Source organism: Neltuma alba, unplaced genomic scaffold, assembly GCF_004799145.2.
Source record: "Neltuma alba isolate B1F8T4 unplaced genomic scaffold, ASM479914v2 tig00006419_pilon, whole genome shotgun sequence".
In the NCBI taxonomy this organism is placed as follows: domain Eukaryota; kingdom Viridiplantae; phylum Streptophyta; class Magnoliopsida; order Fabales; family Fabaceae; genus Neltuma; species Neltuma alba.
In genome coordinates, this window is record NW_021634459.1 from 347,647 (window position 1) to 370,375 (window position 22,729).

The 22,729-nt window shown below is 37.0% G+C and overlaps 3 protein-coding genes and 1 pseudogene across 3 annotated transcripts; 3 read left to right on the forward strand and 1 right to left on the reverse strand.

Annotated features, from left to right (window-relative positions):
• The first annotated feature begins 990 nt into the window (after nucleotides 1-990).
• On the forward strand, nucleotides 991-4,205 carry LOC114750343 (UV-stimulated scaffold protein A homolog). Its single transcript, XM_028938913.1, has 2 exons — nucleotides 991-1,320; nucleotides 2,007-4,205. The coding sequence occupies exons 1-2, from the start codon at nucleotides 1,129-1,131 to the stop codon at nucleotides 3,867-3,869; spliced, it is 2,055 nt and encodes a 684-aa protein (XP_028794746.1). The 5' UTR covers nucleotides 991-1,128; the 3' UTR covers nucleotides 3,870-4,205.
• Nucleotides 4,206-8,086: 3,881 nt separating this feature from the next.
• LOC114750347 (E3 ubiquitin-protein ligase SINAT5-like) lies at nucleotides 8,087-10,937 on the forward strand (annotated as a pseudogene).
• Nucleotides 10,938-11,824: 887 nt separating this feature from the next.
• LOC114750349 (uncharacterized) lies at nucleotides 11,825-16,641 on the forward strand. Its single transcript, XM_028938920.1, is given in 10 exon segments — nucleotides 11,825-12,661; nucleotides 12,664-13,691; nucleotides 13,694-13,916; nucleotides 13,919-13,963; nucleotides 13,966-14,049; nucleotides 14,310-14,944; nucleotides 15,041-15,250; nucleotides 15,614-15,736; nucleotides 15,738-15,832; nucleotides 15,981-16,641. Coding segments are annotated over 10 exon segments (3,105 nt in total). The 5' UTR covers nucleotides 11,825-12,033; the 3' UTR covers nucleotides 16,015-16,641.
• A 1,797-nt stretch (nucleotides 16,642-18,438) lies between these two features.
• LOC114750325 (phosphatidylinositol 4-kinase gamma 4) lies at nucleotides 18,439-21,697 on the reverse strand. The gene is made up of 2 exons (XM_028938890.1): nucleotides 19,650-21,697; nucleotides 18,439-19,120 (listed from the first exon to the last, which is right to left on the reverse strand). Exons 1-2 carry the CDS (start codon nucleotides 21,024-21,026, stop codon nucleotides 18,734-18,736), a joined length of 1,764 nt encoding a protein of 587 aa, XP_028794723.1. The 5' UTR covers nucleotides 21,027-21,697; the 3' UTR covers nucleotides 18,439-18,733.
• Between the last annotated feature and the right edge of the window lie 1,032 nt (nucleotides 21,698-22,729).

The following is a 22,729-nucleotide window of genomic DNA, read 5'->3' on the forward strand; positions in this document are numbered from 1 at the left end:
CTATGCAACTAACTATTTTTGTTTTTTTAATAAAAAAAACCACTATTCTACCTTGTTATTTCACAAATTTGTAATTATTTGCTGTCAATTTTTTTTTCTCTTTAGAGTCATTCTTCCGTGTAGTTCTTCTAATTTGTCTTGTGTGACCCACTTTAACATAGAAATGGTAGACTTGACGTGCTAAGATGTAAAAAATGACGGATTCACATTGGTAAAATAAGAGTCCGTTTTGATGTCGGCATTTATAATTGATACGTGCCAAGTGTCAGTCCATAACCCGTCATGTAGAGCTAGGTTGCCAATCAATGATTTTTTTTTAAATTTTATAAAAAAGAATTTATTATTTTACACATAATTTAAATATATCTTTATTTTATGTTGGTCACTTGATTAGATGTTTGATTCTTCATTTTATTTAATTGTATAAAATATATTATATGTAAAATAGTGATAAAACAGAATTATATAAAACAGATTATATATTTGTATTTGTATGTTTTAAAATTAGTTTAATTATATCACTTCACGAAAGCATAGAAAAAATTTAAATTTAATTTATAAAAATTATAATATAATTATAAAAATTAAAATAATAAAAAAAATTTAGGTCAAGTTCATTATATGAATTATGTTAAATTCTCTAATCACATAAGTACGTGTCTTTTTATTTTATTTTATATGAATTTATAATTAAATGTAATCACATATTAATATTTTAAAAATAGGACACATGATCATGTATGATTGAAGAACTTGATATAATAACTATAAAGAATTAGATGTAAATATCGTCCAAAATTAAAATATTTAGAAATGTAATTATTATTTTGTTTAAAGAAAAAAGGGGTTTGTCTGTCAAATGCCAATCTAGTTTTAGACGGGCTCAGCGTTAGAATATGGGCCCGTCAAGGGATCAACCCAGGAGTTGCCCGCTTTAACAGCTCAAGTCCTCTGCAGTTCTCCACACCGTCACATTTTCACATGCCTCTTACGCACGGACGGCGTTTGGCCGCGAAAAAACGTCAATGAATCTGCGAACTTCAAATTTAGGGCTTTTTTTCCGGGAATAAAATTTGTCATAGAAATTGAAATTTAATGAATTTTTGAATCGATTGGATTTGATCGTCAATGGAAGAGGAGGAGAGAAGGGGTCGGGGAACAAAGGTGAGGTCTTTGATAGAGAAGGCCACAACCTCGACTTCGCCAGAGGTCGATCCCCGTCTCCTTCGGGCCATCAAGTCGGTGGTCCGATTCTCGGATTCGGAGCTCCGAATTGCTGCCGAAACACTTACAGACCTCATGAAGCGAGATCACTCTCAGGTTCTTACACTTAATTTTGCAGTTTTGTGGATGAATTGATTCTGTTAGTCAATTTTTTTTTTGGTTTTTTGTTATTCAATTTGGGCTTGATTCAATTTTGGCACTTTAAATACCGAGAAAATGCTCCGTAAATTTGCAACTTTAGTCGTGAACGTCCGAATCATGTCTGTTATGGGAGATTGAATCTTTGAATTTTTTTTGTTGGGTCTTTTGTTTGCCGTTTTCAAATTGCTATACGAACAAGTTTATCATTCTCAATGCGTCTATATGACATGAGATACGAGTGCGTTTATATGATTAAAACATCATTTGTTGTTGACAATCCAGAGGTTCTGAATTACTGGATGAACAAGTTTAAACAAGTTTGAGCTAGGCAGTCTTCATTTGACTCATGAATTGAGCATTCCATCTGCCATCTTCAAACGTCAGGAAATTTTCATCATGTGAGGTTGTCAATAAAAGATGATTTCTTGTCATTGTACTGGTTCTTGCCATTTATCATTGCAATCATTTTTCAAGTCACTGATGAGAATTACGGAGATTGGTAGTACTTAGCTTAAACCCTTTGGTGCTCTTCTTAGGGACATTTAAGTGGTTCTCCATATTAAAGGCTTTAACTTTTGAGGCTCCTTTATCATCTGAATAACGAAAAACAAGTTTATGACCTTGATAGATGCATGTTGCAGGTTAGGTACCTCACACTTCTAATAATTGATGAACTGTTCATGCGATCAAAGCTTTTTAGAACCCTTCTTGTTGAGAATTTGGACCACCTACTGAGTTTGAGCATCGGATTCAGAAGAAATCTGCCACTACCTGCTCCCCCAGCTGTTGCATCTGTTTTACGTTCAAAGGCCATTGAATTCTTAGAAAAATGGAACCACTCTTTTGGGATTCATTACAGACAGCTCAGATTAGGGCATGATTACCTAAAGAATACCCTTAGGCTTCAATTTCCTAACATACAGGCCAATGTGGAGCGGATGCAACAAGAGAGGAGGGAAAGAGAGAGAAGGTCGAAAGAAATTTTGTTGAACAAATATGAACATTTGAGACAGAATCTATCATCAATAAAGGGAGAAATACTATCCACAGTGGATGAGATTGGAGAATGTTTGGAAATTTTGAACTCAACAGAGGATTTTATGCAAGATGATATCTTAGATGATGAAGTGGAAGAGTTCTTCGGTTCTTCTGAGCTGCGGCAGATGCGTCTTGATGCCATAAAAGAAGGAGAGAAAGTTCATGAGAACAGTGATAACAAGGTGATTTTTGATGCATTGAGGGAATTGTACAAGCTTTTAATGACAAAGCATTTGATTTCTGTCCAAGAATGGATTTCTGTTCTAGTAAGAGTTGAAGTAGCTGACAATAGATTTAGAGATTCCACTTTGAAGGAATTCATTGACATTCGTAATCATCTGAAATCAGTTCAAAAGAAATGTGAAGAGGCTGGATGTTCTCTTCAAAACTCATCAAAACATAGTGAGGAAGAAGATTTTTGGGAGGAGGGTAATGTTGTAGCTAATGAAGTTGCATCTAGGGCTCCCAAGAATAAAGACATACATCTTGACATGGCATCAACTACCCATAAAGTGAATGGCAGTGCTCTCAGTTCAAGAGATAAAGAGTCTAACAGCTCTAACGCCAAGCGCCTAGCTCATGGAAGGAATGAAGTAGACTCAAACTCTCCAAGGAGCGAACTTCTGGCTGAAGCTCCTGTGGTAAGGTGGAGTTCTCACTTGGATGATTGGGGTTCAAGCAGGGTTTTTATGGCTAACCAGCGTGGATTGGAACTTGAAAATCATTGGGGGAGGGTGGACTCTGATGCTGTTATCCCAGCTGATAAAATTGCTGAATTGAATGTTCATGCTGCACTTTATGAAGAGAAGCAAGAGGAGATCCAACCATGTCGTGCTCCTTTGAGGAAAGGAGGGCTATGTCAGAGAAGAGACTTGAGAGTTTGTCCATTTCATGGACCTATCCTTCCTCGGGATGATGAAGGGAAGCCGCTCAATCAGAGCACATCCGAACACAAGATAGATGATAAAGGAAAACCACTCAATCAGAGCACATCTGAACACAAGATGGATGATGGAGGAAAGCCACTCAATCAGAGCACATCCGAACACAAGGTAAATGTTGATTTGGGGATTGATCTAGCGGAGCACTTGGCTAAACAAGCAGTGAAGAATGTTCGTGAAATAGATGAAGAGGTGGCAAAGAAGCGAAAAATTGATAAACAGACGATGAAGCGTGCAAAACTTGCCAAAATTCGGGAACACAACAAATCAGTTTTACGCAATGCCGCTTTGGCTTCTACTTCCAGATCTGCATCGCTTGGACAAGATGGGGATGTGACTAATGAAGGGAATTTATCTTCCAGAGACAACAAGAGAATTCTTGCATCCATGCTTCGAAAGAAAGTAACATCAAAAGACAGAATAGCCGGGAAGCTTCTGAGTTCGCGGGCTAGGGATGCTACCACTAGGCAGCACGATGCTAGTGAGGATGCAAAATACAGAGAGGCCTTCCCGAACCAATGGTAGATTGGGTTCAATTTGAGCATGTAGGATTACTTGTAGTCAAAAGTCAGGGTCGGATACGTCAAGTAAAACCTTGCCTTGTTGGATTAAGGAAATTTACTCATTTATGCAACTACTTATCTGTACATTCATTCCACTTTAGAGATTGGTTTTGGCTCACCAAGGAATAAGATAAGCCATTCTGGGGCTAGTTGGTGTGATATTTTCTCAGCATATTTCCACAATTTTTGTAAGAACCTTTTGTACATAATAGGTGCCAGTGCTAGATGACTACGATTTGGACTAATTGTATCGAGTTACAAAATTATACTTTGATATCATATTGTGCCTTTAGGGAAACTCTTTGAACCTCAAACTGCCATTTGACAAGAGTTGAGGCTCTTGTGAGTCTTGGCTTACTTTGCCCATCTTTAGAATGAACGGAGATTGAGATGCCTTTGTTGATACCTATGAGGAAAAATTAGCAAGAGGAAAATCAAACTTTACACCTGCAAAATGCCAAGTCTCTTTAACTAATCTAAGGGGCGAAAAAAAGAAAAGAAAAGAAATCTGATTAATTCAGCCATGTTAAATGACAAATTAGTAAATGTAGCTTGAACTGAGAAATTCTTGGGGCGGTGCTTTTAGCAGTGCCAAGAGTACTTAAATTAAATGATAACATAAGGGCTTCTCACCTAGTTTATCCCACATTTATAAGCATCCCAACTGTACTGGTGGTGGTGGACTTGATGAGTTCAGTTAGTGCTAAATTGCTTCCCCTATCCCACCGTCAGATGGATGCTAGCCAATCATACAATCAAGTTAGGATTCTCTTTTGAATAAGGGACTCTAGTAGAAGAGTGCAAGAAGATAAAGAAGGCTTATGAGTGGGTTTCACTATTCTCACTTTTATTTCTCTTTTGTGCAGATCTCAAAATTTACCTGATGTATGATCACTTTAAGCCAAAACTTTTTGAAATTCACTTCATTTTGTAGTCTGACTTCATCTCCTAATTCCAATACTTTATGTGTGTTCTTTTCTAAATCTTAACTTAATCTATTACATTACCAAACAACTCCACCTAGATTTTAGGGAGAATTATCGTAAGGTCCTAAGAAAGAAATTTAATTACCAAGAAGTTTCAATGACAAATGACTATCATGAACTTGTTATCATTTTTTACTCTGAAACTTGTCGTTACATGCTCTTCAGTTATCAATGGACTTCAGTGTAATTAAATCCTTTCTAGGACTTAATTGTAACTCCTCCTATATATTATAGCTAATCCCAAACTGGAATGAAGGAGGAATAAAAGAGGAGGGTTGTGTTAGATTTTCAACAATCAATTTAAAACTTTGTCAAATCTTTATTATATGGATCGATGAAGAAATTGTAACTAGTCTTATCTAGCAGGATAATGTTTGATGCGAACAAAAATGAAGAGAATGGTGGAGAGTAAATAGGGAAATAGTGATATGCCCTTGCCCGTTGGCACCATACTGAAGCTTTTGGTGGTTTTGGGGATCACTTGTGGTGGCTCACAAGGGTATTTGTTTGTTATTACTTTGGGAAGTTCGTTGCCTCGAGAGCCGAAAGTAGATGATTTTATATTATAGAATCTTTCGTACTCTTGTGTCCTGATTTTTGGCTCTCAAGTAACGTTGATTCCAAGTCATATCTGATGCCTATGTTTTTTGTCGCAAACCTCTCTTACTGTTGAGATCATATGCCTGCACATGAAGAAGATTAATCCTTAATTCATGTGATCTAATTTTAATATATTATCCTTATTGATTTTATATTTAAGGGAACAAATTTACGAGAAATGCTAGATAAGAAGAATTCATTCACCTCAGACAAGGTACGTTGTTGAAGAATCACATGTACCAAGAATATTATGCCGTTACTTGTATATAAGACGTAGTAAGTGTGAAAAGGTCTGAATTTTTAACTACTACCTTTATTTTTTAATATAAAAGCTAGTTAATAATTGAATTTAGTCCTAAATATAATATTTCAGTTCACTTTGTTTTTTAAATTTATAATTCATTCTCTAAAGTATCATTATTAATTACATATATTATAGCGGTTTTCATCTAAGACTAATAATCATAATTAAAAAATTACTTTAGATAAATCAACTTATATTTGTTACAAATAACTAATATAATTAATTTTCTTAGTTTATACAAATTAGTTAAATAATCTTTATATTAAGAACTAGAGATAGTATTAAATTTTGCTTGCTTGATGTTGAGGATGTTGATAGTTAATTTTTTTTTTGTATTAAAATGTACTCTTCCGACCTCCTGTCCTTAATATAAAATATATTTAACTAATTTGATTATATTAAGGTAGTTAGGTAAGTTAGTTAATTATAAGAAATATGACATGTTCTTCCTAAAACACCATAATCATTTTTCTTAATATTATCCCTCCCTCACTTACTTAGTTATAGTTAAAGGAGTATCCATAGGAGTAATTTAGGAAAAATTGATAAATATGAGAAATAAGTCTTATATTTAGGACAAAATTAACTTAAAAATTAAGTCCTATAATAAGGATCGGAGGAGTAACTCTTAAAATTAGTTATAATATATTTCTTTTGTTCTCATGGATATAAATTAAGAGGCCGACATGAGAGTGAATGTTTATGATTGTGATTTATGAACATGTGATTTTATTAATTTTTTCAATCTCTAACTTAATTATGAATAATTGTAACAAACTTATACAAATTTTTGACACAACTAATTTTAATCAGTTTTCTTAATTTATATAAAACAGTTAATAGATCCTAATTAAAATAATGATGGATTGAGTATTCTAAAATTGACCCATAAAAATGATTAAAATTTAAAACAATGTAGTCAAGTGAACATAGGAAAAAATTGAAATTCTATAAGCAAATTGAAATTCTATAAGCAAATTTTATAAAATCATACAAAATTCAAAAAAAAGTAAATTAACTGTAAAAAAGAAAAGAAAAACAAATTGATGGTGGCATCAATAAACAAATAGTAAATGTATTGTGATATAACAGTTATAATTCTTTCTATTTTTACATAATAAGTTGATTGAAAATCCCGATGACCATTTGGAAATAGTCTTGAGCATTATGATAAATGGAAGAATGTCTCTGGTCAAATAAAAAAAATGGAAGAATGTTAAAATTGATGACATTTCATTAAATAAAAGTTTGAATTGAGTTACATATATACCAATTCAAAGTCAATAAGCCGATCATTTTGACCTACGCTTTGGCTTGGATCAAGTTTGGAGCACTAATTAGCAAGCTAGTTATGCTAATTAAACATTTAAATCCTATTCTGAGGGACAATGTTGGGCTACTAATTAGTTTATTCTATCTAATCATTTTTTAGTTGCAATTAAATAATTAATTATTAATGGCCTAATTTTCTTTTCCAAATAAATTGAAATTGATCAAAAGATTTGTTCATTTCTATTTTCTTCTACATGTTTGCTTCTGAGATGTTGCTGTATAAGATCAAGAAAGAGGGGATTCTTTTTCTTTTACAATCATGTCTCTTCAATTACTATAAAGTTATTTTATTTTACAAAACTTATCATATTCAAATAGAAGGATAATTTGAAAAGAAATGTTGGAGAAATGAAAAAATATATTAAAAATATATTTATTTAGTAACTTTAAATCAAACTATCAAAAATAAGAAAAATACATAATGAACTTGTTAGTGGATCTAAAGTTCAAATTTTAAAAGTAGTGGCAAAAACAAAAACTTCGTACTATAATAAAAAGCTATCTTTTTAATATAATTTTTTAGAAGTATTTCATGTTTAATGACACTCAAATTGGGGGGGGGGGGAACCATGCCCGCTCTTCAGGAGTAGCCGTGCCGTCGAGCGAAGGCTATGCTTATGAGTTTTAAGGTGGAAAATCTATCGCAGAAGTTCGGAACCAAATCCAGTTAATTGGCATCTTTGTCGCCGGAAAAAAAAAATGCAGTTAATTGGCATCTTTGTTTTTTAGTGTTAGGCAATTAATTTTTAATTAAATAAGTTATTCCTCCACTTATTATCACTGTAATAATAGTAAAAGTATAAAACTCCATCATCTGCCTGTCCCACTAATAAATCACTGCTCTTATTGCTCCTATGGGTGCCAATCCCAATAATAATTGCCTCCCTCCCTTCCTCCCTCCCTTGCTTCCGCTCTCTCCCTATTGAATCTCTCTCTCTCCTCTCTAACCTTGCCCTCTCTGCTTTTACTCAAATCCCTTGAATTTGGAAACCCCTGTTCGGGTGCTGGGAGAACCCAAGAAGAAAAGCATCCTATTTGGTTTTTTTTTTTTTTAAATCAATCAGTTTAAAAAATCCCCCCCCCCCCCCGGGCATCTTCTAAATTCGTGTTCTTTCCTCAAGTATCGCGAGCTCTCGGACCCACTTCGATTTTCTTCTTGATATCGTTTTTTGGTCCTCTGGTGTTTGAATTGGCTGGGCGATTCGGGGGAGTTATACCCACGATCGAACTGATCATATGTTTTTAGGTGATAGAATGGAATCCAGTAGCCTTGATAGTACTGTATCATCCTTGACTATGGATGATGATGAGCATATTCCCCATCAGTTTTCTTCGATCACGAAGCTGCATAACAATGGTCCTGGTACTACCAGTGTCCACGAGCTGCTTGAATGCCCTGTTTGCACCAGTTCAATGTATCCTCCAATCCATCAGGTCTTCTATTTAATCCATCTGCATCAAAGGGTTCCTCCGATCCTGCTGTTTATTTCTGTTGACTTGATACTTTGTTGCTTTCTGTGTTCCATTTATGCGATTTGTGTGGTTACCATCTTATTTGCTAGTGTATTTTTTTAGGTTATGTATATAGCAGTTTTATAAATTTTCTTTTATGTTAACTGTGAGCTTAGCATTTTTGGATCATGGTTGCATTGGAAATCTTAGGTATTTGTGATGGAGGGAATTCGCAATTAAAACTTGTGTTTGCTGGTATTTCAGTTTTAAAAATTTGATTCTTTTGAATACCTGTGGTTGGTTGAAGTAAGATCCTTAATTTGATTTTTGCTTCCTGGACGACTTCAATGTTCCGGGGATAAGGTAAAGTTATATGGTTAGTAATGGGAAAAGTTTCAGTCCTAAAGAACATTTCCCATTCATCCAGATCTGTGGAATTTCGCGAGTTCCATTATCCCTTTGGTACTGCCAGATGAGTGCTTCACTTAGAAACCTCAATTTCATGGCAGAGGCTTACCTCTCTTCAACCCAATCGTATTCACATTACTCTGCAAAAGAGTGGAGGAAGAAGGTTTATTCCAAGGGTTTACCATGGGTGGCTTATAAGGGATTAAAAATTGATTGGTTTTACTGTTTAATGGGCAAGATGTATTAATATTCTTGACCTCACGCTTGTGTTGAGTCGTGATCTTGTGAGTTATAAGTGATGGGTAAGTACCTTTCTGTGACTTAGGTTCTTTGGAGACAGCAATTAGCGGCTATAACATGGGCCTTCAGCTCCCTGCTTCATAGTTCATGCCCAGGTTAGGCTTAATATTACATTGGAGTGTACAGAGCGTGAAGCTAGATATAAGAATGTGGACGTTGAGGGGGTTATAATGCCAAAGTTCTGAATCCAACGTTGTGAATCAGCTTCTGGTTATTACTCTAGCTTAAAGTGTGTTAACATTCTGGTTATTTCTTTAACTTATAGTGTGCTGAAGTCCATATGAGCAACTGATGGTGCATTCCTGTCAGTTTTTTCTCGTATTGTAAGAAGTGATGTGAGTTTTGGAGTATACTTAAAGCTCATGCCCGCTTCAGAAAAAGTAAAAATGATACTTAAAACTATCCAGAAAGGGAGAAAAGTTATCTTTAAAACTATGTTTTATGGTTCTTATAACGATGCCTATAGGTTGATAAATGGGATCAAGGATGTCCATAATGCAGTCACTGATATTTGATCAAAATTTTTTCCGCAGTGTCACAATGGGCATACACTTTGTTCAACTTGTAAGACAAGGGTACACAATCGATGTCCAACCTGTAGACAGGAACTGGGATATAAGGTGTCTGGCGCTGGAGAAAATAGCAGAATCACTTGAACTGCCTTGCAGATACGGCTCACTTGGCTGTCCAGAGATATTTCCCTATTATAGCAAACTCAAACACGAGTCTGTTTGTAACTTCAGACCATACAACTGCCCCTATGCTGGGTCAGACTGTTCTGTTGTTGGGGATATTCCATATCTCGTTGCTCATTTACGGGATGACCACAGGGTTGATATGCATTCAGGATGCACATTTAACCATCGCTATGTCAAATCTAATCCTGTGGAAGTAGAAAATGCTACATGGATGTTAACGGTGAGTATATTGTAGCAGATCCTGAAAATCAAAAAGGAAAATGAATTTTGCGTATAGTTTCCCCTCTTTGAACTTGGTTCATACAATGTTCTCAGCTATGCATTTCTTGCTCATATTCATTTATATCATGCAGGCAGCAGAACGAACTTGTATATCTTAAGATATGATCCAAATTAATTTGCAGTTGTCTCTGTTACTCTGCAGGTCTTCCACTGTTTTGGTCAGTACTTCTGTCTCCATTTTGAAGCCTTTCAGCTTGGTATGGCTCCTGTTTACATGGCATTTCTCCGGTTCATGGGCGACGAAAGAGAAGCTCGGAGCTACAGCTACAGTCTGGAGATAGGAGGGAATGGACGTAAACAAATATGGGAGGGCAGCCCAAGAAGCATAAGAGACAGCCATAAGAAAGTTAGAGACAGCCATGATGGCCTCATTGTGTACAGAAACATGGCACTTTTCTTCTCAGGTGGGGACAGGAAAGAGTTGAAGCTACGAGTCACTGGAAGGATCTGGAAAGAACAGCAAAATCCTGAAGGCGGAGTGTGCATACCCAATCTCTGTAGTTAAATGGAGAGATTAAGGAGTGATGTGATTGCTATTTGTAGATAATTTGGAATGAATTACACTCAGGAAAAATTTCCCATGTGCTTGCTATCAGATTCTCAAATAACCCCATGACATGTAAAATAACTTTTCACTCCGCATTATGCAGCGATGAAATTAGGAGGAAGAAGCCTCACTTCTTGTGTTCTTATTGGAGAATCTGATAACAAACGCGTAAAAGTTCTACCTTAAGTTTTGTGCTTCTGAAGAAAAGTATCGAGTTACAGCAGATGATGAAGGTTTTATAAACCTGAAAGATAATGCATCTATGATATATCCTCATCTCTTTTGGATTTATATCCGTCATCCTGTAATCATACGCGAAATTCGTGGAGAAGCTTTCCTTAACCCTTGGCCCCAGAAGTTACTAGTGTTTATTGCATGTTTGGCTATTCCTGAAAAAATGAGTTCGGGAAAACTCAGTTTAAAACAATCAGTTTTGCAAAATCAGTTTGAAATAATTCTCGACGTCATGATTGGGGAGCGTTTCGATTTTAAAATATTTTTACCATTCTACTTTTTGTGAAGTACTATGCCAAAAAATTTTCTGGCCATTTTTTTCATAAAAATGATTTTCATCAAACGAAAAATTGATTAAAAAGGGTTTGGATTACCAAAAAAATATTTTTTTTGTAAATCAATATTTTTATTTTCATCCGAGAGCACCTCTTAAACAAGAGTAACCCGAAGGCTGAGCCTCGAGGCAACATACGACGACGTACCGGCTTTTCCACCCTCGGCCAGGAGGACGACGGGCGACCTGAATGTTAGCCAAAAGCTGATGTTACGTTTCTGAGGTTTTAGACCTTCGACTCTGAGGTTTCTGCAAAACCATTCTCGCCTATCGCTCCATGTCACGCGATTCAATTCACACTCAAGCAAGCGATTGTGCCATAGTTCCATAGCTTGACTGTTCTCTCGTTATAGCTTCTCTATATTCTTCGATGAGAATTCTTAATGTTTCGATCCAAAAACTTAATCTATCTGGAATCCAGCTATGCATGAGATTTCACAGAAACGCATTTCCAATCTATGCATCCATTTCTAGCAGCAGAAATTTTCAGACTTGGGCGCACTTCGGCCGACCCACCAAACGCCGCAACTCGCTGAGGAAGAAGCTCCTTAAGGACCAGCAGGTGCGTCTAAATGAGAATCTCACTGACCCAAAATCTGATAGATTTAGTGATATAGGCAGTTTAGAGGAGAACTCGAATAATAATGGAATGGAAGAAAAAGAAGTTGCTAAGGGAGTGTCTGATCACAATGGGATTGAAAACGTTATGGTAGAAAAAGAAAAATCGAAACTTTTGGGCGAATCTGTCTTGATGGATAAATTGGAGAATTGGGTAGATCAGTACAAGAAGGATGTTGAGAATTGGGGCATAGGGTCTTATCCAATATTTACAGTTTATCAGGATTCTTCAGGGAATGTTAAACGGGTGTCAGTTGATGAAGGAGAAATATTAAGGAGAAGACAAGTTCGGCCAGAAGAAATTGAGGACTTTCCAGATGTAAATTACAAAATATTGTCTGCCAAAAGATTGGCTGAGGAGATGGAGAATGATAATAATGTCATACCAAAAAATAGTTCTGTAGCTAAGTTTGTGGTTCAAGGCGAGGAGACTGGTTTCGTCAACACCATCCAAGGTTTTGCCAGTCAACGGGACTTGCTCCCCAAGCTTTCACGAGTTGGTAGCAGAGTGTTGTGTGTTTTTGTTTTCATGTGGGCACTGAAAGAACTATTTACTTTCAAAAACAAGGAAACTCAATACACAGAAATGGAGAAAGAAATGATGAGGAGAAAAATAAAGTCAAGACAGGAGAAACAGATGTTGAAGGGCACTGTGGAGGTATTTCAGAAGCTTCAGAGCCATCAATGTTACACATTGAAAAGCCCAAGTTAGATAAGGAAAAGCTCAAGAATAACATCATGAAAGCCAAAGCCTCTGCTGATAAAATTGTAGTTGGGAATTCATCCTTTAAAACGACAGCCACATCTGATGAGATGACCTCTAAAGTTCAAGAAATCAGAGATATGGCTAGGAAGGCTCGGGAAATTGAAGGAAAAATTCAGTCCTTAGGTAGCACCAGTAGGGAGATGGATGACTTGCTCAATGGGGAAACTTCTAATGAGGTGGATGCTGTCCATAAGCTCACTGAAGATGATACTAGTTCAAGTAAGCATCAAAATGATGTTGTGGGTAAAACAGTGGATATAGATGCAACTCTGCAAACACCATGCATAGATGTTACGGAAAAATTGGAGAGTTCATTTTTGCATGACGTAGTTCTTGCAGATAGATTTAAGCTGGAAGCTTCAAATGTAGCGGATTCGAATGATAAAGAACCCAATAAACAGGAAACAGAACTTTCTCAAAGTACCGTGCAGCCAAAGGATGAGGAAGTCAGCCAGCTCCCAGATACAACCATTGATGATTCGTGTATGACAAAAGAAAGTTTTACAAACGATAAACCACTGGTCATAAGATCAGTGAGAGAAGCTCAGGCATACCTTTCAAAGAAAGATGACAAACAAGAGGTTAGAAGAGAGTCCAGAATGCAAATCATTAATGATAATATGGATGATTTGAGATCTCCAACTGATAATGATTCTAGGAGTCAAGAGAGCCAACTGTTGGAGATGAATACTGGAGTGCCCAGAAATAGTGCTGTAGTTGGGATGTCAGATTTAACGCCTTCCATAAATGCTGGTGAAGATTCTAATCAGAAGGATAAGGAGTTTGATATAATGAAAAATGACTACATCAAAGATTCTGAGGTTGAACATGAAGTGGGAGATCCACAGGATTCTGAGACCTCTTTAGACCGTGAAGTTAATGGTGTCAATACGGAGACAAATCTATCAGCAAGACAGAAAGTTGGTTGGAGAAGAACTTTGATGAAGTTGAGCCCATAATTAAGAAAATCAGAGCTGGATTTAGAGATAACTATGTGGCCGCAAAAGAGAGGGTTGATCAACCTTTAGATATAACTACTGAGATGGAACCGCTTGAAGATGGTGGAGAATTTGATTGGATGCAAAATGAGCATCTTAGAGACATTGTCTTTAAAGTCCGTGATAATGAACTGGCTGGGCGTGACCCTTTTATTTGATAAATGATAAAGATAAAGAAGCATTTTTCAGAGGTCTTGAGAAAAGGTGGAGAAAGAAAATACAAAGCTTTCTTACCTCCACGAATGGCTTCATTCAAATATTGAAAATCTTGATTATGGAGCAGGTAGTAGCTAGTTTTCCATGAGAATTTTATTTAGAATCTAATGAACCTTTTGATTTCTGAGTAACCAACATCCTTTTTGTTGCTGCCAGTTCTAGTGCATAAACTGGAAAGTAGCAATTAATGCTCTTTGATTTCTTATAGGCTTATTTTTGCATAATCAATTTTTTAAGATTTATTAGCCAGCATTTCTTTTATTAATTTGAAGCACCTTGCTAATGGTTCTCTTTTTCTTTTTTCTTTTTTAATTATTTGTCCTCTAGATGGCATTAGTTTATATGATCCACCAGAGAAAATCATACCACGCTGGAAGGGGCCACCAATTGAGAAAATTCCTGACTTCCTCAATGACTTTCTCGAACAAAGAAAGAAAAGTTCCACCAGCAAGATGAAGCCCGTGAAGAATGATGATAATGGCTTTGCTGAAAATTCAGCTGCTGTATCTTCTCATGAAAACGTTAGAGACTACGTAGCAACCAGGGATTTAATGAAAGTTCACGATAAGAATCAGATAAATTCAAAGACTGTTGTTGAAGGGAGTGATGGTTCTGTCAAAGCTGGCAAAAAATCAGGGAAGGAATATTGGCAGCACACAAAGAAATGGTCCCAAGGGTTTTTGGAATCTTACAATGCTGAGACAGATCCAGAAGTTAAATCAGCAATGAAAGACATTGGGAAGGACTTGGATCGATGGATTACCGAAAAAGAAATAGATGAGGCTGCTGAATTGATGAACAGGATACCTGATAGGAACAGAAGTATTTTAGAAAAGAAGCTCAACAAAGTTAAAAGAGAAATGGAATTGTTTGGACCACAAGCTGTGGTGAGCAAATATCGTGAATATGCAGACGAAAGAGAAGAAGATTACCTATGGTGGTTAGATCTTCCTTATGTACTGGTATGTATCTTGTATTTTAAGGTAATTGACTGGCGTATCCTCCTGTTCAGGTTTTTTAATGTCATTTCATTAATTTTTTTTTAAATTTTATTCCAGTGCATCGAATTGTATACAGTTGATGATGGAGAACAGAGAGTAGGTTTTTATTCTTTAGAGATGGCTAATGATCTTGAAGTCGAACCTAAGCCACTTCATGTGATTGCTTTCCAAGATGCTGGTGACTGTAAAAGTCTTTGTTACATCATTCAGGCTCATATGGATATGCTTGGAAATGGCCAGGCCTTCGTTGTTGCGCAACCCCCAAAAGTATTATATTTGAGTTTGTTCATATTAGTGTTCAGGTTTCCCGTTTCCATATATCATGTTATATTTAACTTTCATACTAATGCTGAGGTTTCCATATATCCATTTTTTCCATTTGTCCGCTGGAAATTATTGCAGATTTGGATAGAGGAAGCCATAGTTCTCTTACTGTTTTTTAGTTTATTGTCCTTCTGTTTCGCAATGTGATATTTTTAGTGCATCTTATAATCTCTCCTGATCTTAGAAGTTTCAGCTTTCATTTCTTTGGTCCATAAGGATATCTCTCATGCCTAACCAGCTTTTCTCATTTTTCTTCAAGGTATTTTTATTTTGAAATTCTTTCTGAGCTGTAATTACATATCACAGGATGCTTTCCGAGAAGCCAAAGCAAATGGATTTGGTGTTACTGTCATCAAGAAAGGGGAACTTAAGCTCAATATAGATCAACCTCTTGAAGAAGTGGAAGAACAAATTACTGAAATTGGCAGCAAAAATGTACCATGATATGGTTATGAAGGAGCAGTCTGTGGATATAAACTCATTAATGAAAGGCGTATTTGGTTTCAATGACCGCTCCATTAAGAGGTATTTATATGTAGTTTAGTTTCACAACTCTGCATGGTAATTGGTAGGCAGTATAACCTCAAATACTACCTCATGATCTGCTTCTTTAAGTTCTCGGTATCTTCCATGTGGATACTGTATTTATTTGGTGTCTATAATCTAATGCAAGGTTGAAGCGAAAGATGAAGAAACCCAGCAAGTGATAGCGACTCTTGACATGGCTGAGATTGACGTTGTCGCCATTTGAAGACAAACCAGAGTTTTACAGGGGAAACATTCACAATTGAAGAATGAAATTTGATAAACACAGCGAAGGACAAAACTTTGGTTCAATTTTCACATGTTTACTATGAGGTTCTCCAATAAAAACGTGACAAGTGGATATCTTATAACAATTTAGCACTATATATGTTGAGTCTGTTAAACAAGTTTTTCCACGTGTCATTATTTTTTCTGAGAGAACCTAATGCCTAAACACTCAATCAAGTCCCATGGAGAATAGAGTTGCGTGGCCTGTTGGTCTTCCTCTGGATTATGTTAGACCCTGGCGGAGCTGCAAAACAGAGATCATCAGTTGCTCAATGGCTGAGAAGAAGGAAGACATGGTATGAACCTTCAAGCTTTTTTGTATTTGTTTGTAGTTGAGAAAATTATGGCTAATTAGCTATTGTATAAGTCCTATATAGATGTTGCTGTTGTTATAGATGGAGTTACTTTCTGTCTTTGTACATAGGGATTATGCTTGTGTTATGGTGGATCCAAAGATACTTGTGCTCATATACAAGAGGGAAAGTTATTTGCAGCAAGTTGCTTCTTTCCAGGCCAAAAAAAAAAAAAATCTACATCTGATTATTGAAAAAACTAAAAGTAGTTCACTAACCGTCCAAGGAGGTTTGAATGTGTTGTTTGAATTGGTGCTTGAACTTGTTTAAAACTCGCGCTTCATGGAAAAACCTATTTTGCAATTTTCATCCGTACCGTAATTGCCTGGCTGCTTTCTTGAGGCTGTTTCCAGCACATACGTTGACCTGACAAATTGTCCCCGAATAATAAGTTTAATAATATTATAGTCTCAGTTTTGTTCAGAGTCCCAGGTGCATGCATGGTTTCTGGAAGGCGGAGAAGTCAAAACTGCAAAGGGGCTGGCAGCCAAGCAAGTTGCCTCGTTCTCCAGTCTCATTTAATGAAAAATAACAGTTAAAAGACCCATGGTTTATGTTAATTACAGTTAAAATTTTCAAAGATTGTAACTCTTTAAAAAAAAATTATAAAAATCAATTATAATAATGTCTTCAATTACTACTCATACTTTTCAAAATTTTTTGTTTTTTCTGGATGTTACAAAGATTTTTATTTAGAGGCAGCAATAAATTTTAAAACACCTTTACGACATTGAAAAGATTATATGGTAACTTTTCAGAGCATGGAAGGTTACTCCGTAAAAATATTAGTCCTTAAAAAGTCTTGATTTTAGAGATTGACTTTCTTATTTCGCCATAAGGGGTTGATTTCTTAGTAATAAGAGCTATGGGTCTTTTAACTTCCATTCTACCCATCGTTAGTAGCCTCTTGCCAATAGTGACATGTTACAAGCAATAGTCCTGCTTCTTGCACCCCCTTCTTTTTTTTTTAATAAGAAAGCAAAATGGTATCTATTAAAAGCAGTGAACAAAAAATCGATTCGGACCACCTAGTTCAACTGGTAAATTGGTGAATCAGTGAGTGGATCGGTTCGGTTTGGATACTAAACCAGGAGGAAGTTGAACTGGTAAAAAACCGGTCAAACCGGTGTGAATCGGTAATAAACCGATTTGTATGATTAGGTTGTTATTAGTCCTATTTTTTCTTATGCATCTTCTAATATATCAACCCCTATAGATTTAAATGAATTTTAATGATAATTTTAGTATCAATGATTATTAATTTTAATTAATGATGAATCATAAAGATCAAAATTCTCAATGTTGTTATACTTTGTGATTGTTACAATCAAATTATTATTATATTTTTTTTTATATTTTGTTATTAGTGATTGTTAATGTTGTTATACTTTATTATTTTTAAATTAAATTATATTATTTTAATATGATCAGTTGGACTGCGGATTGATACCGGTCCGACCAACTGACCCTTGAACCACTATTTCAGCTAGTTTAGTATCCAATCCGATTTTTGTTCCTTGATTAGAAGGAAAGAGTCTTACATTTTGCCAACCTTGTTCCCGCACTCTGAAAGAGCATTTTTGCATAAAAAATTTGTGCAGCCTTCGGCATTTGTTGTCGCTATGTTCTCAATTAAAAAACATTTCGTAAGAATTTGGTTAGAGTAAAATATTGCAATAGTAAACTACAAAAAAAATGTTCAGGGCTCGAGCAAAATTAAAAAGCTATAGAAAATGTTTACTTCCATATTTTCTTCAGAAAAACAATAACTTGGTGGTGAATGTATAATTAAAAACTCACTATTGTTACTTCTTTTTTTTAAGTTGCTACAGTGCATCCGTGGGCATTTTGGTACACAACAGAAAGAAATTTGCCGATTTTGTGATGTAATTGCCTCATCCATCTGTCAACACAACACTGCAACTTTTCTCCCAACCTTGGAGTTTCAAGTCCTAACACGAAGAGTCGCACGGGAATTTTTTTAACATAATCATATTGAACTACAAATATCAAACGTAAAGGATTCCTCAGGCATCTCTGGAATTCAAGGTTGGGAAAGAAATAAAAAACACACAAACTTGAAGATATATGTGAAATGTGGGAAATAAAAGATTCCAGACCTAGAAAGTCATTGCGATGAAAGAATGTTGTCATGACCTAAAAAAAAATCAAATCATATGAGTAATACGTATGTACTAAACCACATGTACAGAATAAACTTGTGTACGAACCCTGTGCCTGATACATGATTTAACTACAATCAAGAGAGTGAACTGGAAATCTCATCAAGGCGCTGATCCATGATATGGGAAACAGTATCAAGCAGCGTTGCTTCGCTCATTCCAGGTAGAACCGAATCGTGCGCGGCTTGCACGATCTCCTCGATCACTGATTCCTTGTTCAAGGATTTTCTGCACATCAGACTTCCAATTTCAAAGGGTGTCAGCCCTCTCTCCACCCCTTTTTTCAGGAGCATGGTCGAGATTCGAAGAGTTCGAGCACATTCAATGGGGAGGTCCCATCCGTGAAACTTCAAAAGAGCGATATCTTCTTCAGCATCCAGTGACTTTATGTAGTCAATAGTCTCTGGGGAGTATGGCTGGCGAGCTTGGGGCCAATAAAGCCATTCAAAGGTGCAATCTTCAAACTGTAGAAATGGTAAACATGTCATATATGTTAGTTCAAACAGGACTTGGAAAAGCCAATGAATCATATGGGTTTGGTGGACCTTTCCAAAGTTCCAACTTTTGTCTAAAGAACATGGGAATATTAATGAAAAGGTTTAGAACATGCAAATGGGAATCTGGCTGTCATAAATGTTTTAGGAAAATAACAATAGAAATCAGACTAAGGTATCTATTTCTTGAGCAGAAAATGAAGTTTACATCGATCTAACCACCCCTCGTGTCCCCTCCAAGTTACGATAGAAATTGAACTAACATGTCATGTAAGGCTGGAAACAATAGGATTCTGGATTCTGGATTCTGGAAAGTAAAACTAGTCCATAATCCAGCATTTGGCCATAAAAACAAAGTCCATGACCCAGAATGGAAGAATGAAAAAGTTTCCACCTTGCAGTGTTTTTTTTTTTTTTGGCCCCCCCGGGGGGTGGTTTCAGATAAATAAACACCACATGCATTAAAACCCAAAAATAAAGCATGAAATAATGTACTTACACTTGTAGGCAAGCAGTATCCGTGATCAATTGGAATCAATTCAGCCCCGTCATTTTCTCCTTCAGCACCAATCAAAATATTCCCAGCATGCCTGTCTGCATTTGCCAGCCTTATATCCAGCACGGAAATTTTGTGCACTTCTTTAACTGGGAAAGCACCCGGGCCCATATCCTCGCAACTTCCATTATTCTCCATGAACATCTGCAAGGAGCCAATCTTAGCAGTCAGGTCCCCATGATTGTTAAATCCATCATGGAGGCACTTAACTAGAACTGTGGGGGGAACCCCAGCAAAGCCCTTCTTATCACCAAAAAACAAGCGACGCCCACTAATTGGATGATCCAGGATGTAAGCTGCAACTTCCCGGAATGCTCCTTGACCAACCCTTGTACCCTTTTTTAAGCCTTCCCCATCCAATGACACAGGCAAACCCCGAGGGTTATTCACAGCCATAGGCTCTTCATCCCTAGGCTTAAAAACAGATACGTACTTCTGCCCCGTTGAATCCATCATAAAGTAAGCCCCTCCGGTACCCTCAGCAGATCTGACTGGATAATTTCCTTTTTCTATGCCATCATATGTTGAGTTTATCATATCACAAACCACTGAAGCTAATTCAACCTTAGGGTTAAGGATAACTGGATCCAAAAGAACATGTTTATCAGGAGTTTTTCTTAGCACAATATCCCTGGAAGCTTCTTCATCAACATCATATCTGTTACTGCTTCTAACAGTGTCATAATTTTTCCTATCACTCAACCCTGTTGCCACAACAGACAACTCAATATTCTTCTCAAGGGGCTTTGCCTGAAATTTGGCAGATTTTTTTATCACCAGGCGCAACACTGCATCATTATGTTTGAGAAAGATATCGTCAATAAGCCTCTCGTCCTCAAGCTGCTCCCCATTACACAGAACTTCTTGCTGTTCAGGATCAGAGAACTGTTTCTCCCTCTTGGCAATCAGTTGCTTCACATACCCGACATCCCTACCTCGTTCCACATGAAATGTAAATTCCTTGCCGCAAGAAGTTTTCACACTGATCGCCCGAAGATCCGACAAGTTGACGACCAAATGCAGAAAATTTCCATCTGTTACCCCATAGTCCCGGAGTAAAGAATCACTCCGGGCCAGTTCCCGGCCACCACAGACCAATTTTTGCTTCCTTTTTAAAAACCCATTACAATTTTGGATTTTGAGTTTTACAGACTCAATAGTATCACACTCCAGAACACGCATGGGAGTCACTGATCCCGAGAAACAGAGAAAAATATAAATGGAATCATCCAGGGACAAGTGTGATGGGCAACGGAATACATTTGGAGCCAACAGCTCAATGCGAACCGGACTAAGAGCAGCCACACCAGTGGACGACATTTTCACAGGTGATGAACAAGAGGATTGAACAAACGAAGTTGAGGCTGTGATTTAAGCCTGAACCTCAAATTCACAATAAGTTACACAATAATACAGCCATGTTTGTAAGATTAGGGACGCTGGGTGATAATCACCACGACCCAGAAGAAACTTCCAACGATATAAATGAATTTTTTTTTTTTGGGGGGCCGGGGGGAATAGATATTCAGACTCCCAAGACCTAATTCCTCATTTCTTCCCCAAAAGAAACCCCAAAATAACTAGAGGGACTTCTTGCGCAATTAGATCAGGAATCGAACAACACACGGAAACGCAGAGAGGAGAAGAGAGCAGACTCTTACCCTCCAAGGCCGAAGAAAGAAGAAATTTACCAGACGAAATTGATGCCAAGAAAATGGAAAGCTTCAGGCTAGGCTGATCACCAATTATAGCAAAACAAACAGAAATGGGTTTTGTATATTTGGTACAGATTGGAACGAAGCCAAAGGTTTTGAAGGTAGAATTCTCATTCAAAGATCGTGAAAGAAGGAAAAAAATCCCATTTGACTCTGACTGAGAAGCACAAATACGGAAGACGGTATAGACGCGTGTAGCCGCCTAGCTCTATATGCATACGTAGAACGCCAATCCCAAAACCGCTTCCCGAAAAATCAAATCTTTACAATTAAATTAATGGGTCACCTAATCCCGTTTTTGCGTTTGTGGCAATGACGAAGCAAGCAGCAACTTGTTCACAGAGGCGCGTCTTACAAGGAAGAAGTAACCCTTTCGAGGGTCGATATTCTTATTTTTTATTTTTATTTTTTAAAAAGGAAGCTTCGTGACATCTTCATTTCGTACGAAGATGCCGTTATGACTCACGAGCCGGAGTGGCCTCCAAGCTTCAGTTCACAGAGAGAAGTGGAAAATCTTATTAAAAAAAAGGGAAAATTTCACTGTAGGATCGCACAAGACAATTAATCTCAAAAAGCTCTCAAAACTTTCTGAAACCTCACTGCAGGACCAAGGGGCCAATCTGATATTAATTCCACAAATGAAATGACGCCACTACCCTTAGCATCAGGTGAACCAGTCCACATGTGAACGGACTGATTCCACGTGTGAATATATGTATTTCTTCTGCAAATTGGCTAGTTTCCCGTGCAAATGCGATCTCCCACACTTGTTCCCTCACGGACACATGCTTTAGGTGAACCAGTTCACATGTGAACGGACTGATTCCACGTGTGAATATATGTATTTATTCTGCAAATTGGCTAGTTCCCCTTACAAATGCGCTCTCCCGCACTTGTTCCCTCACGGACGCATGCATCAGGTGAAACTAGTCTACATGTGAACGGACTGATTCCACGTGTGAATATATGTATTTATTCTGCAAATTGGCTAGTTCCCCTTGCAAATGCGCTCTCCCGCACTTGTTTCCTCACGGACACATGCTTCAACTGAACCAGTCTACATGTGAACGGACTGATTCCACGTGTGAATATATGTATTTATTCTGCAAATTGGCTAGTTCCCCTTGCAAATGCGCTCTCCCGCACTTGTTCCCTCAAGGAAATAAGTTTCTACTAGGGGCAGTGGCGTCATTTCGTTTGTGGAATTAATATCAGATTGGCCCCTTAGTCCTGCAGTGAGATTTCAGAAAGTTTTGGGAGCTCTTTGAGATTAATTGTCTTCTGCGGTCCTACAATGAAATTTTCCCA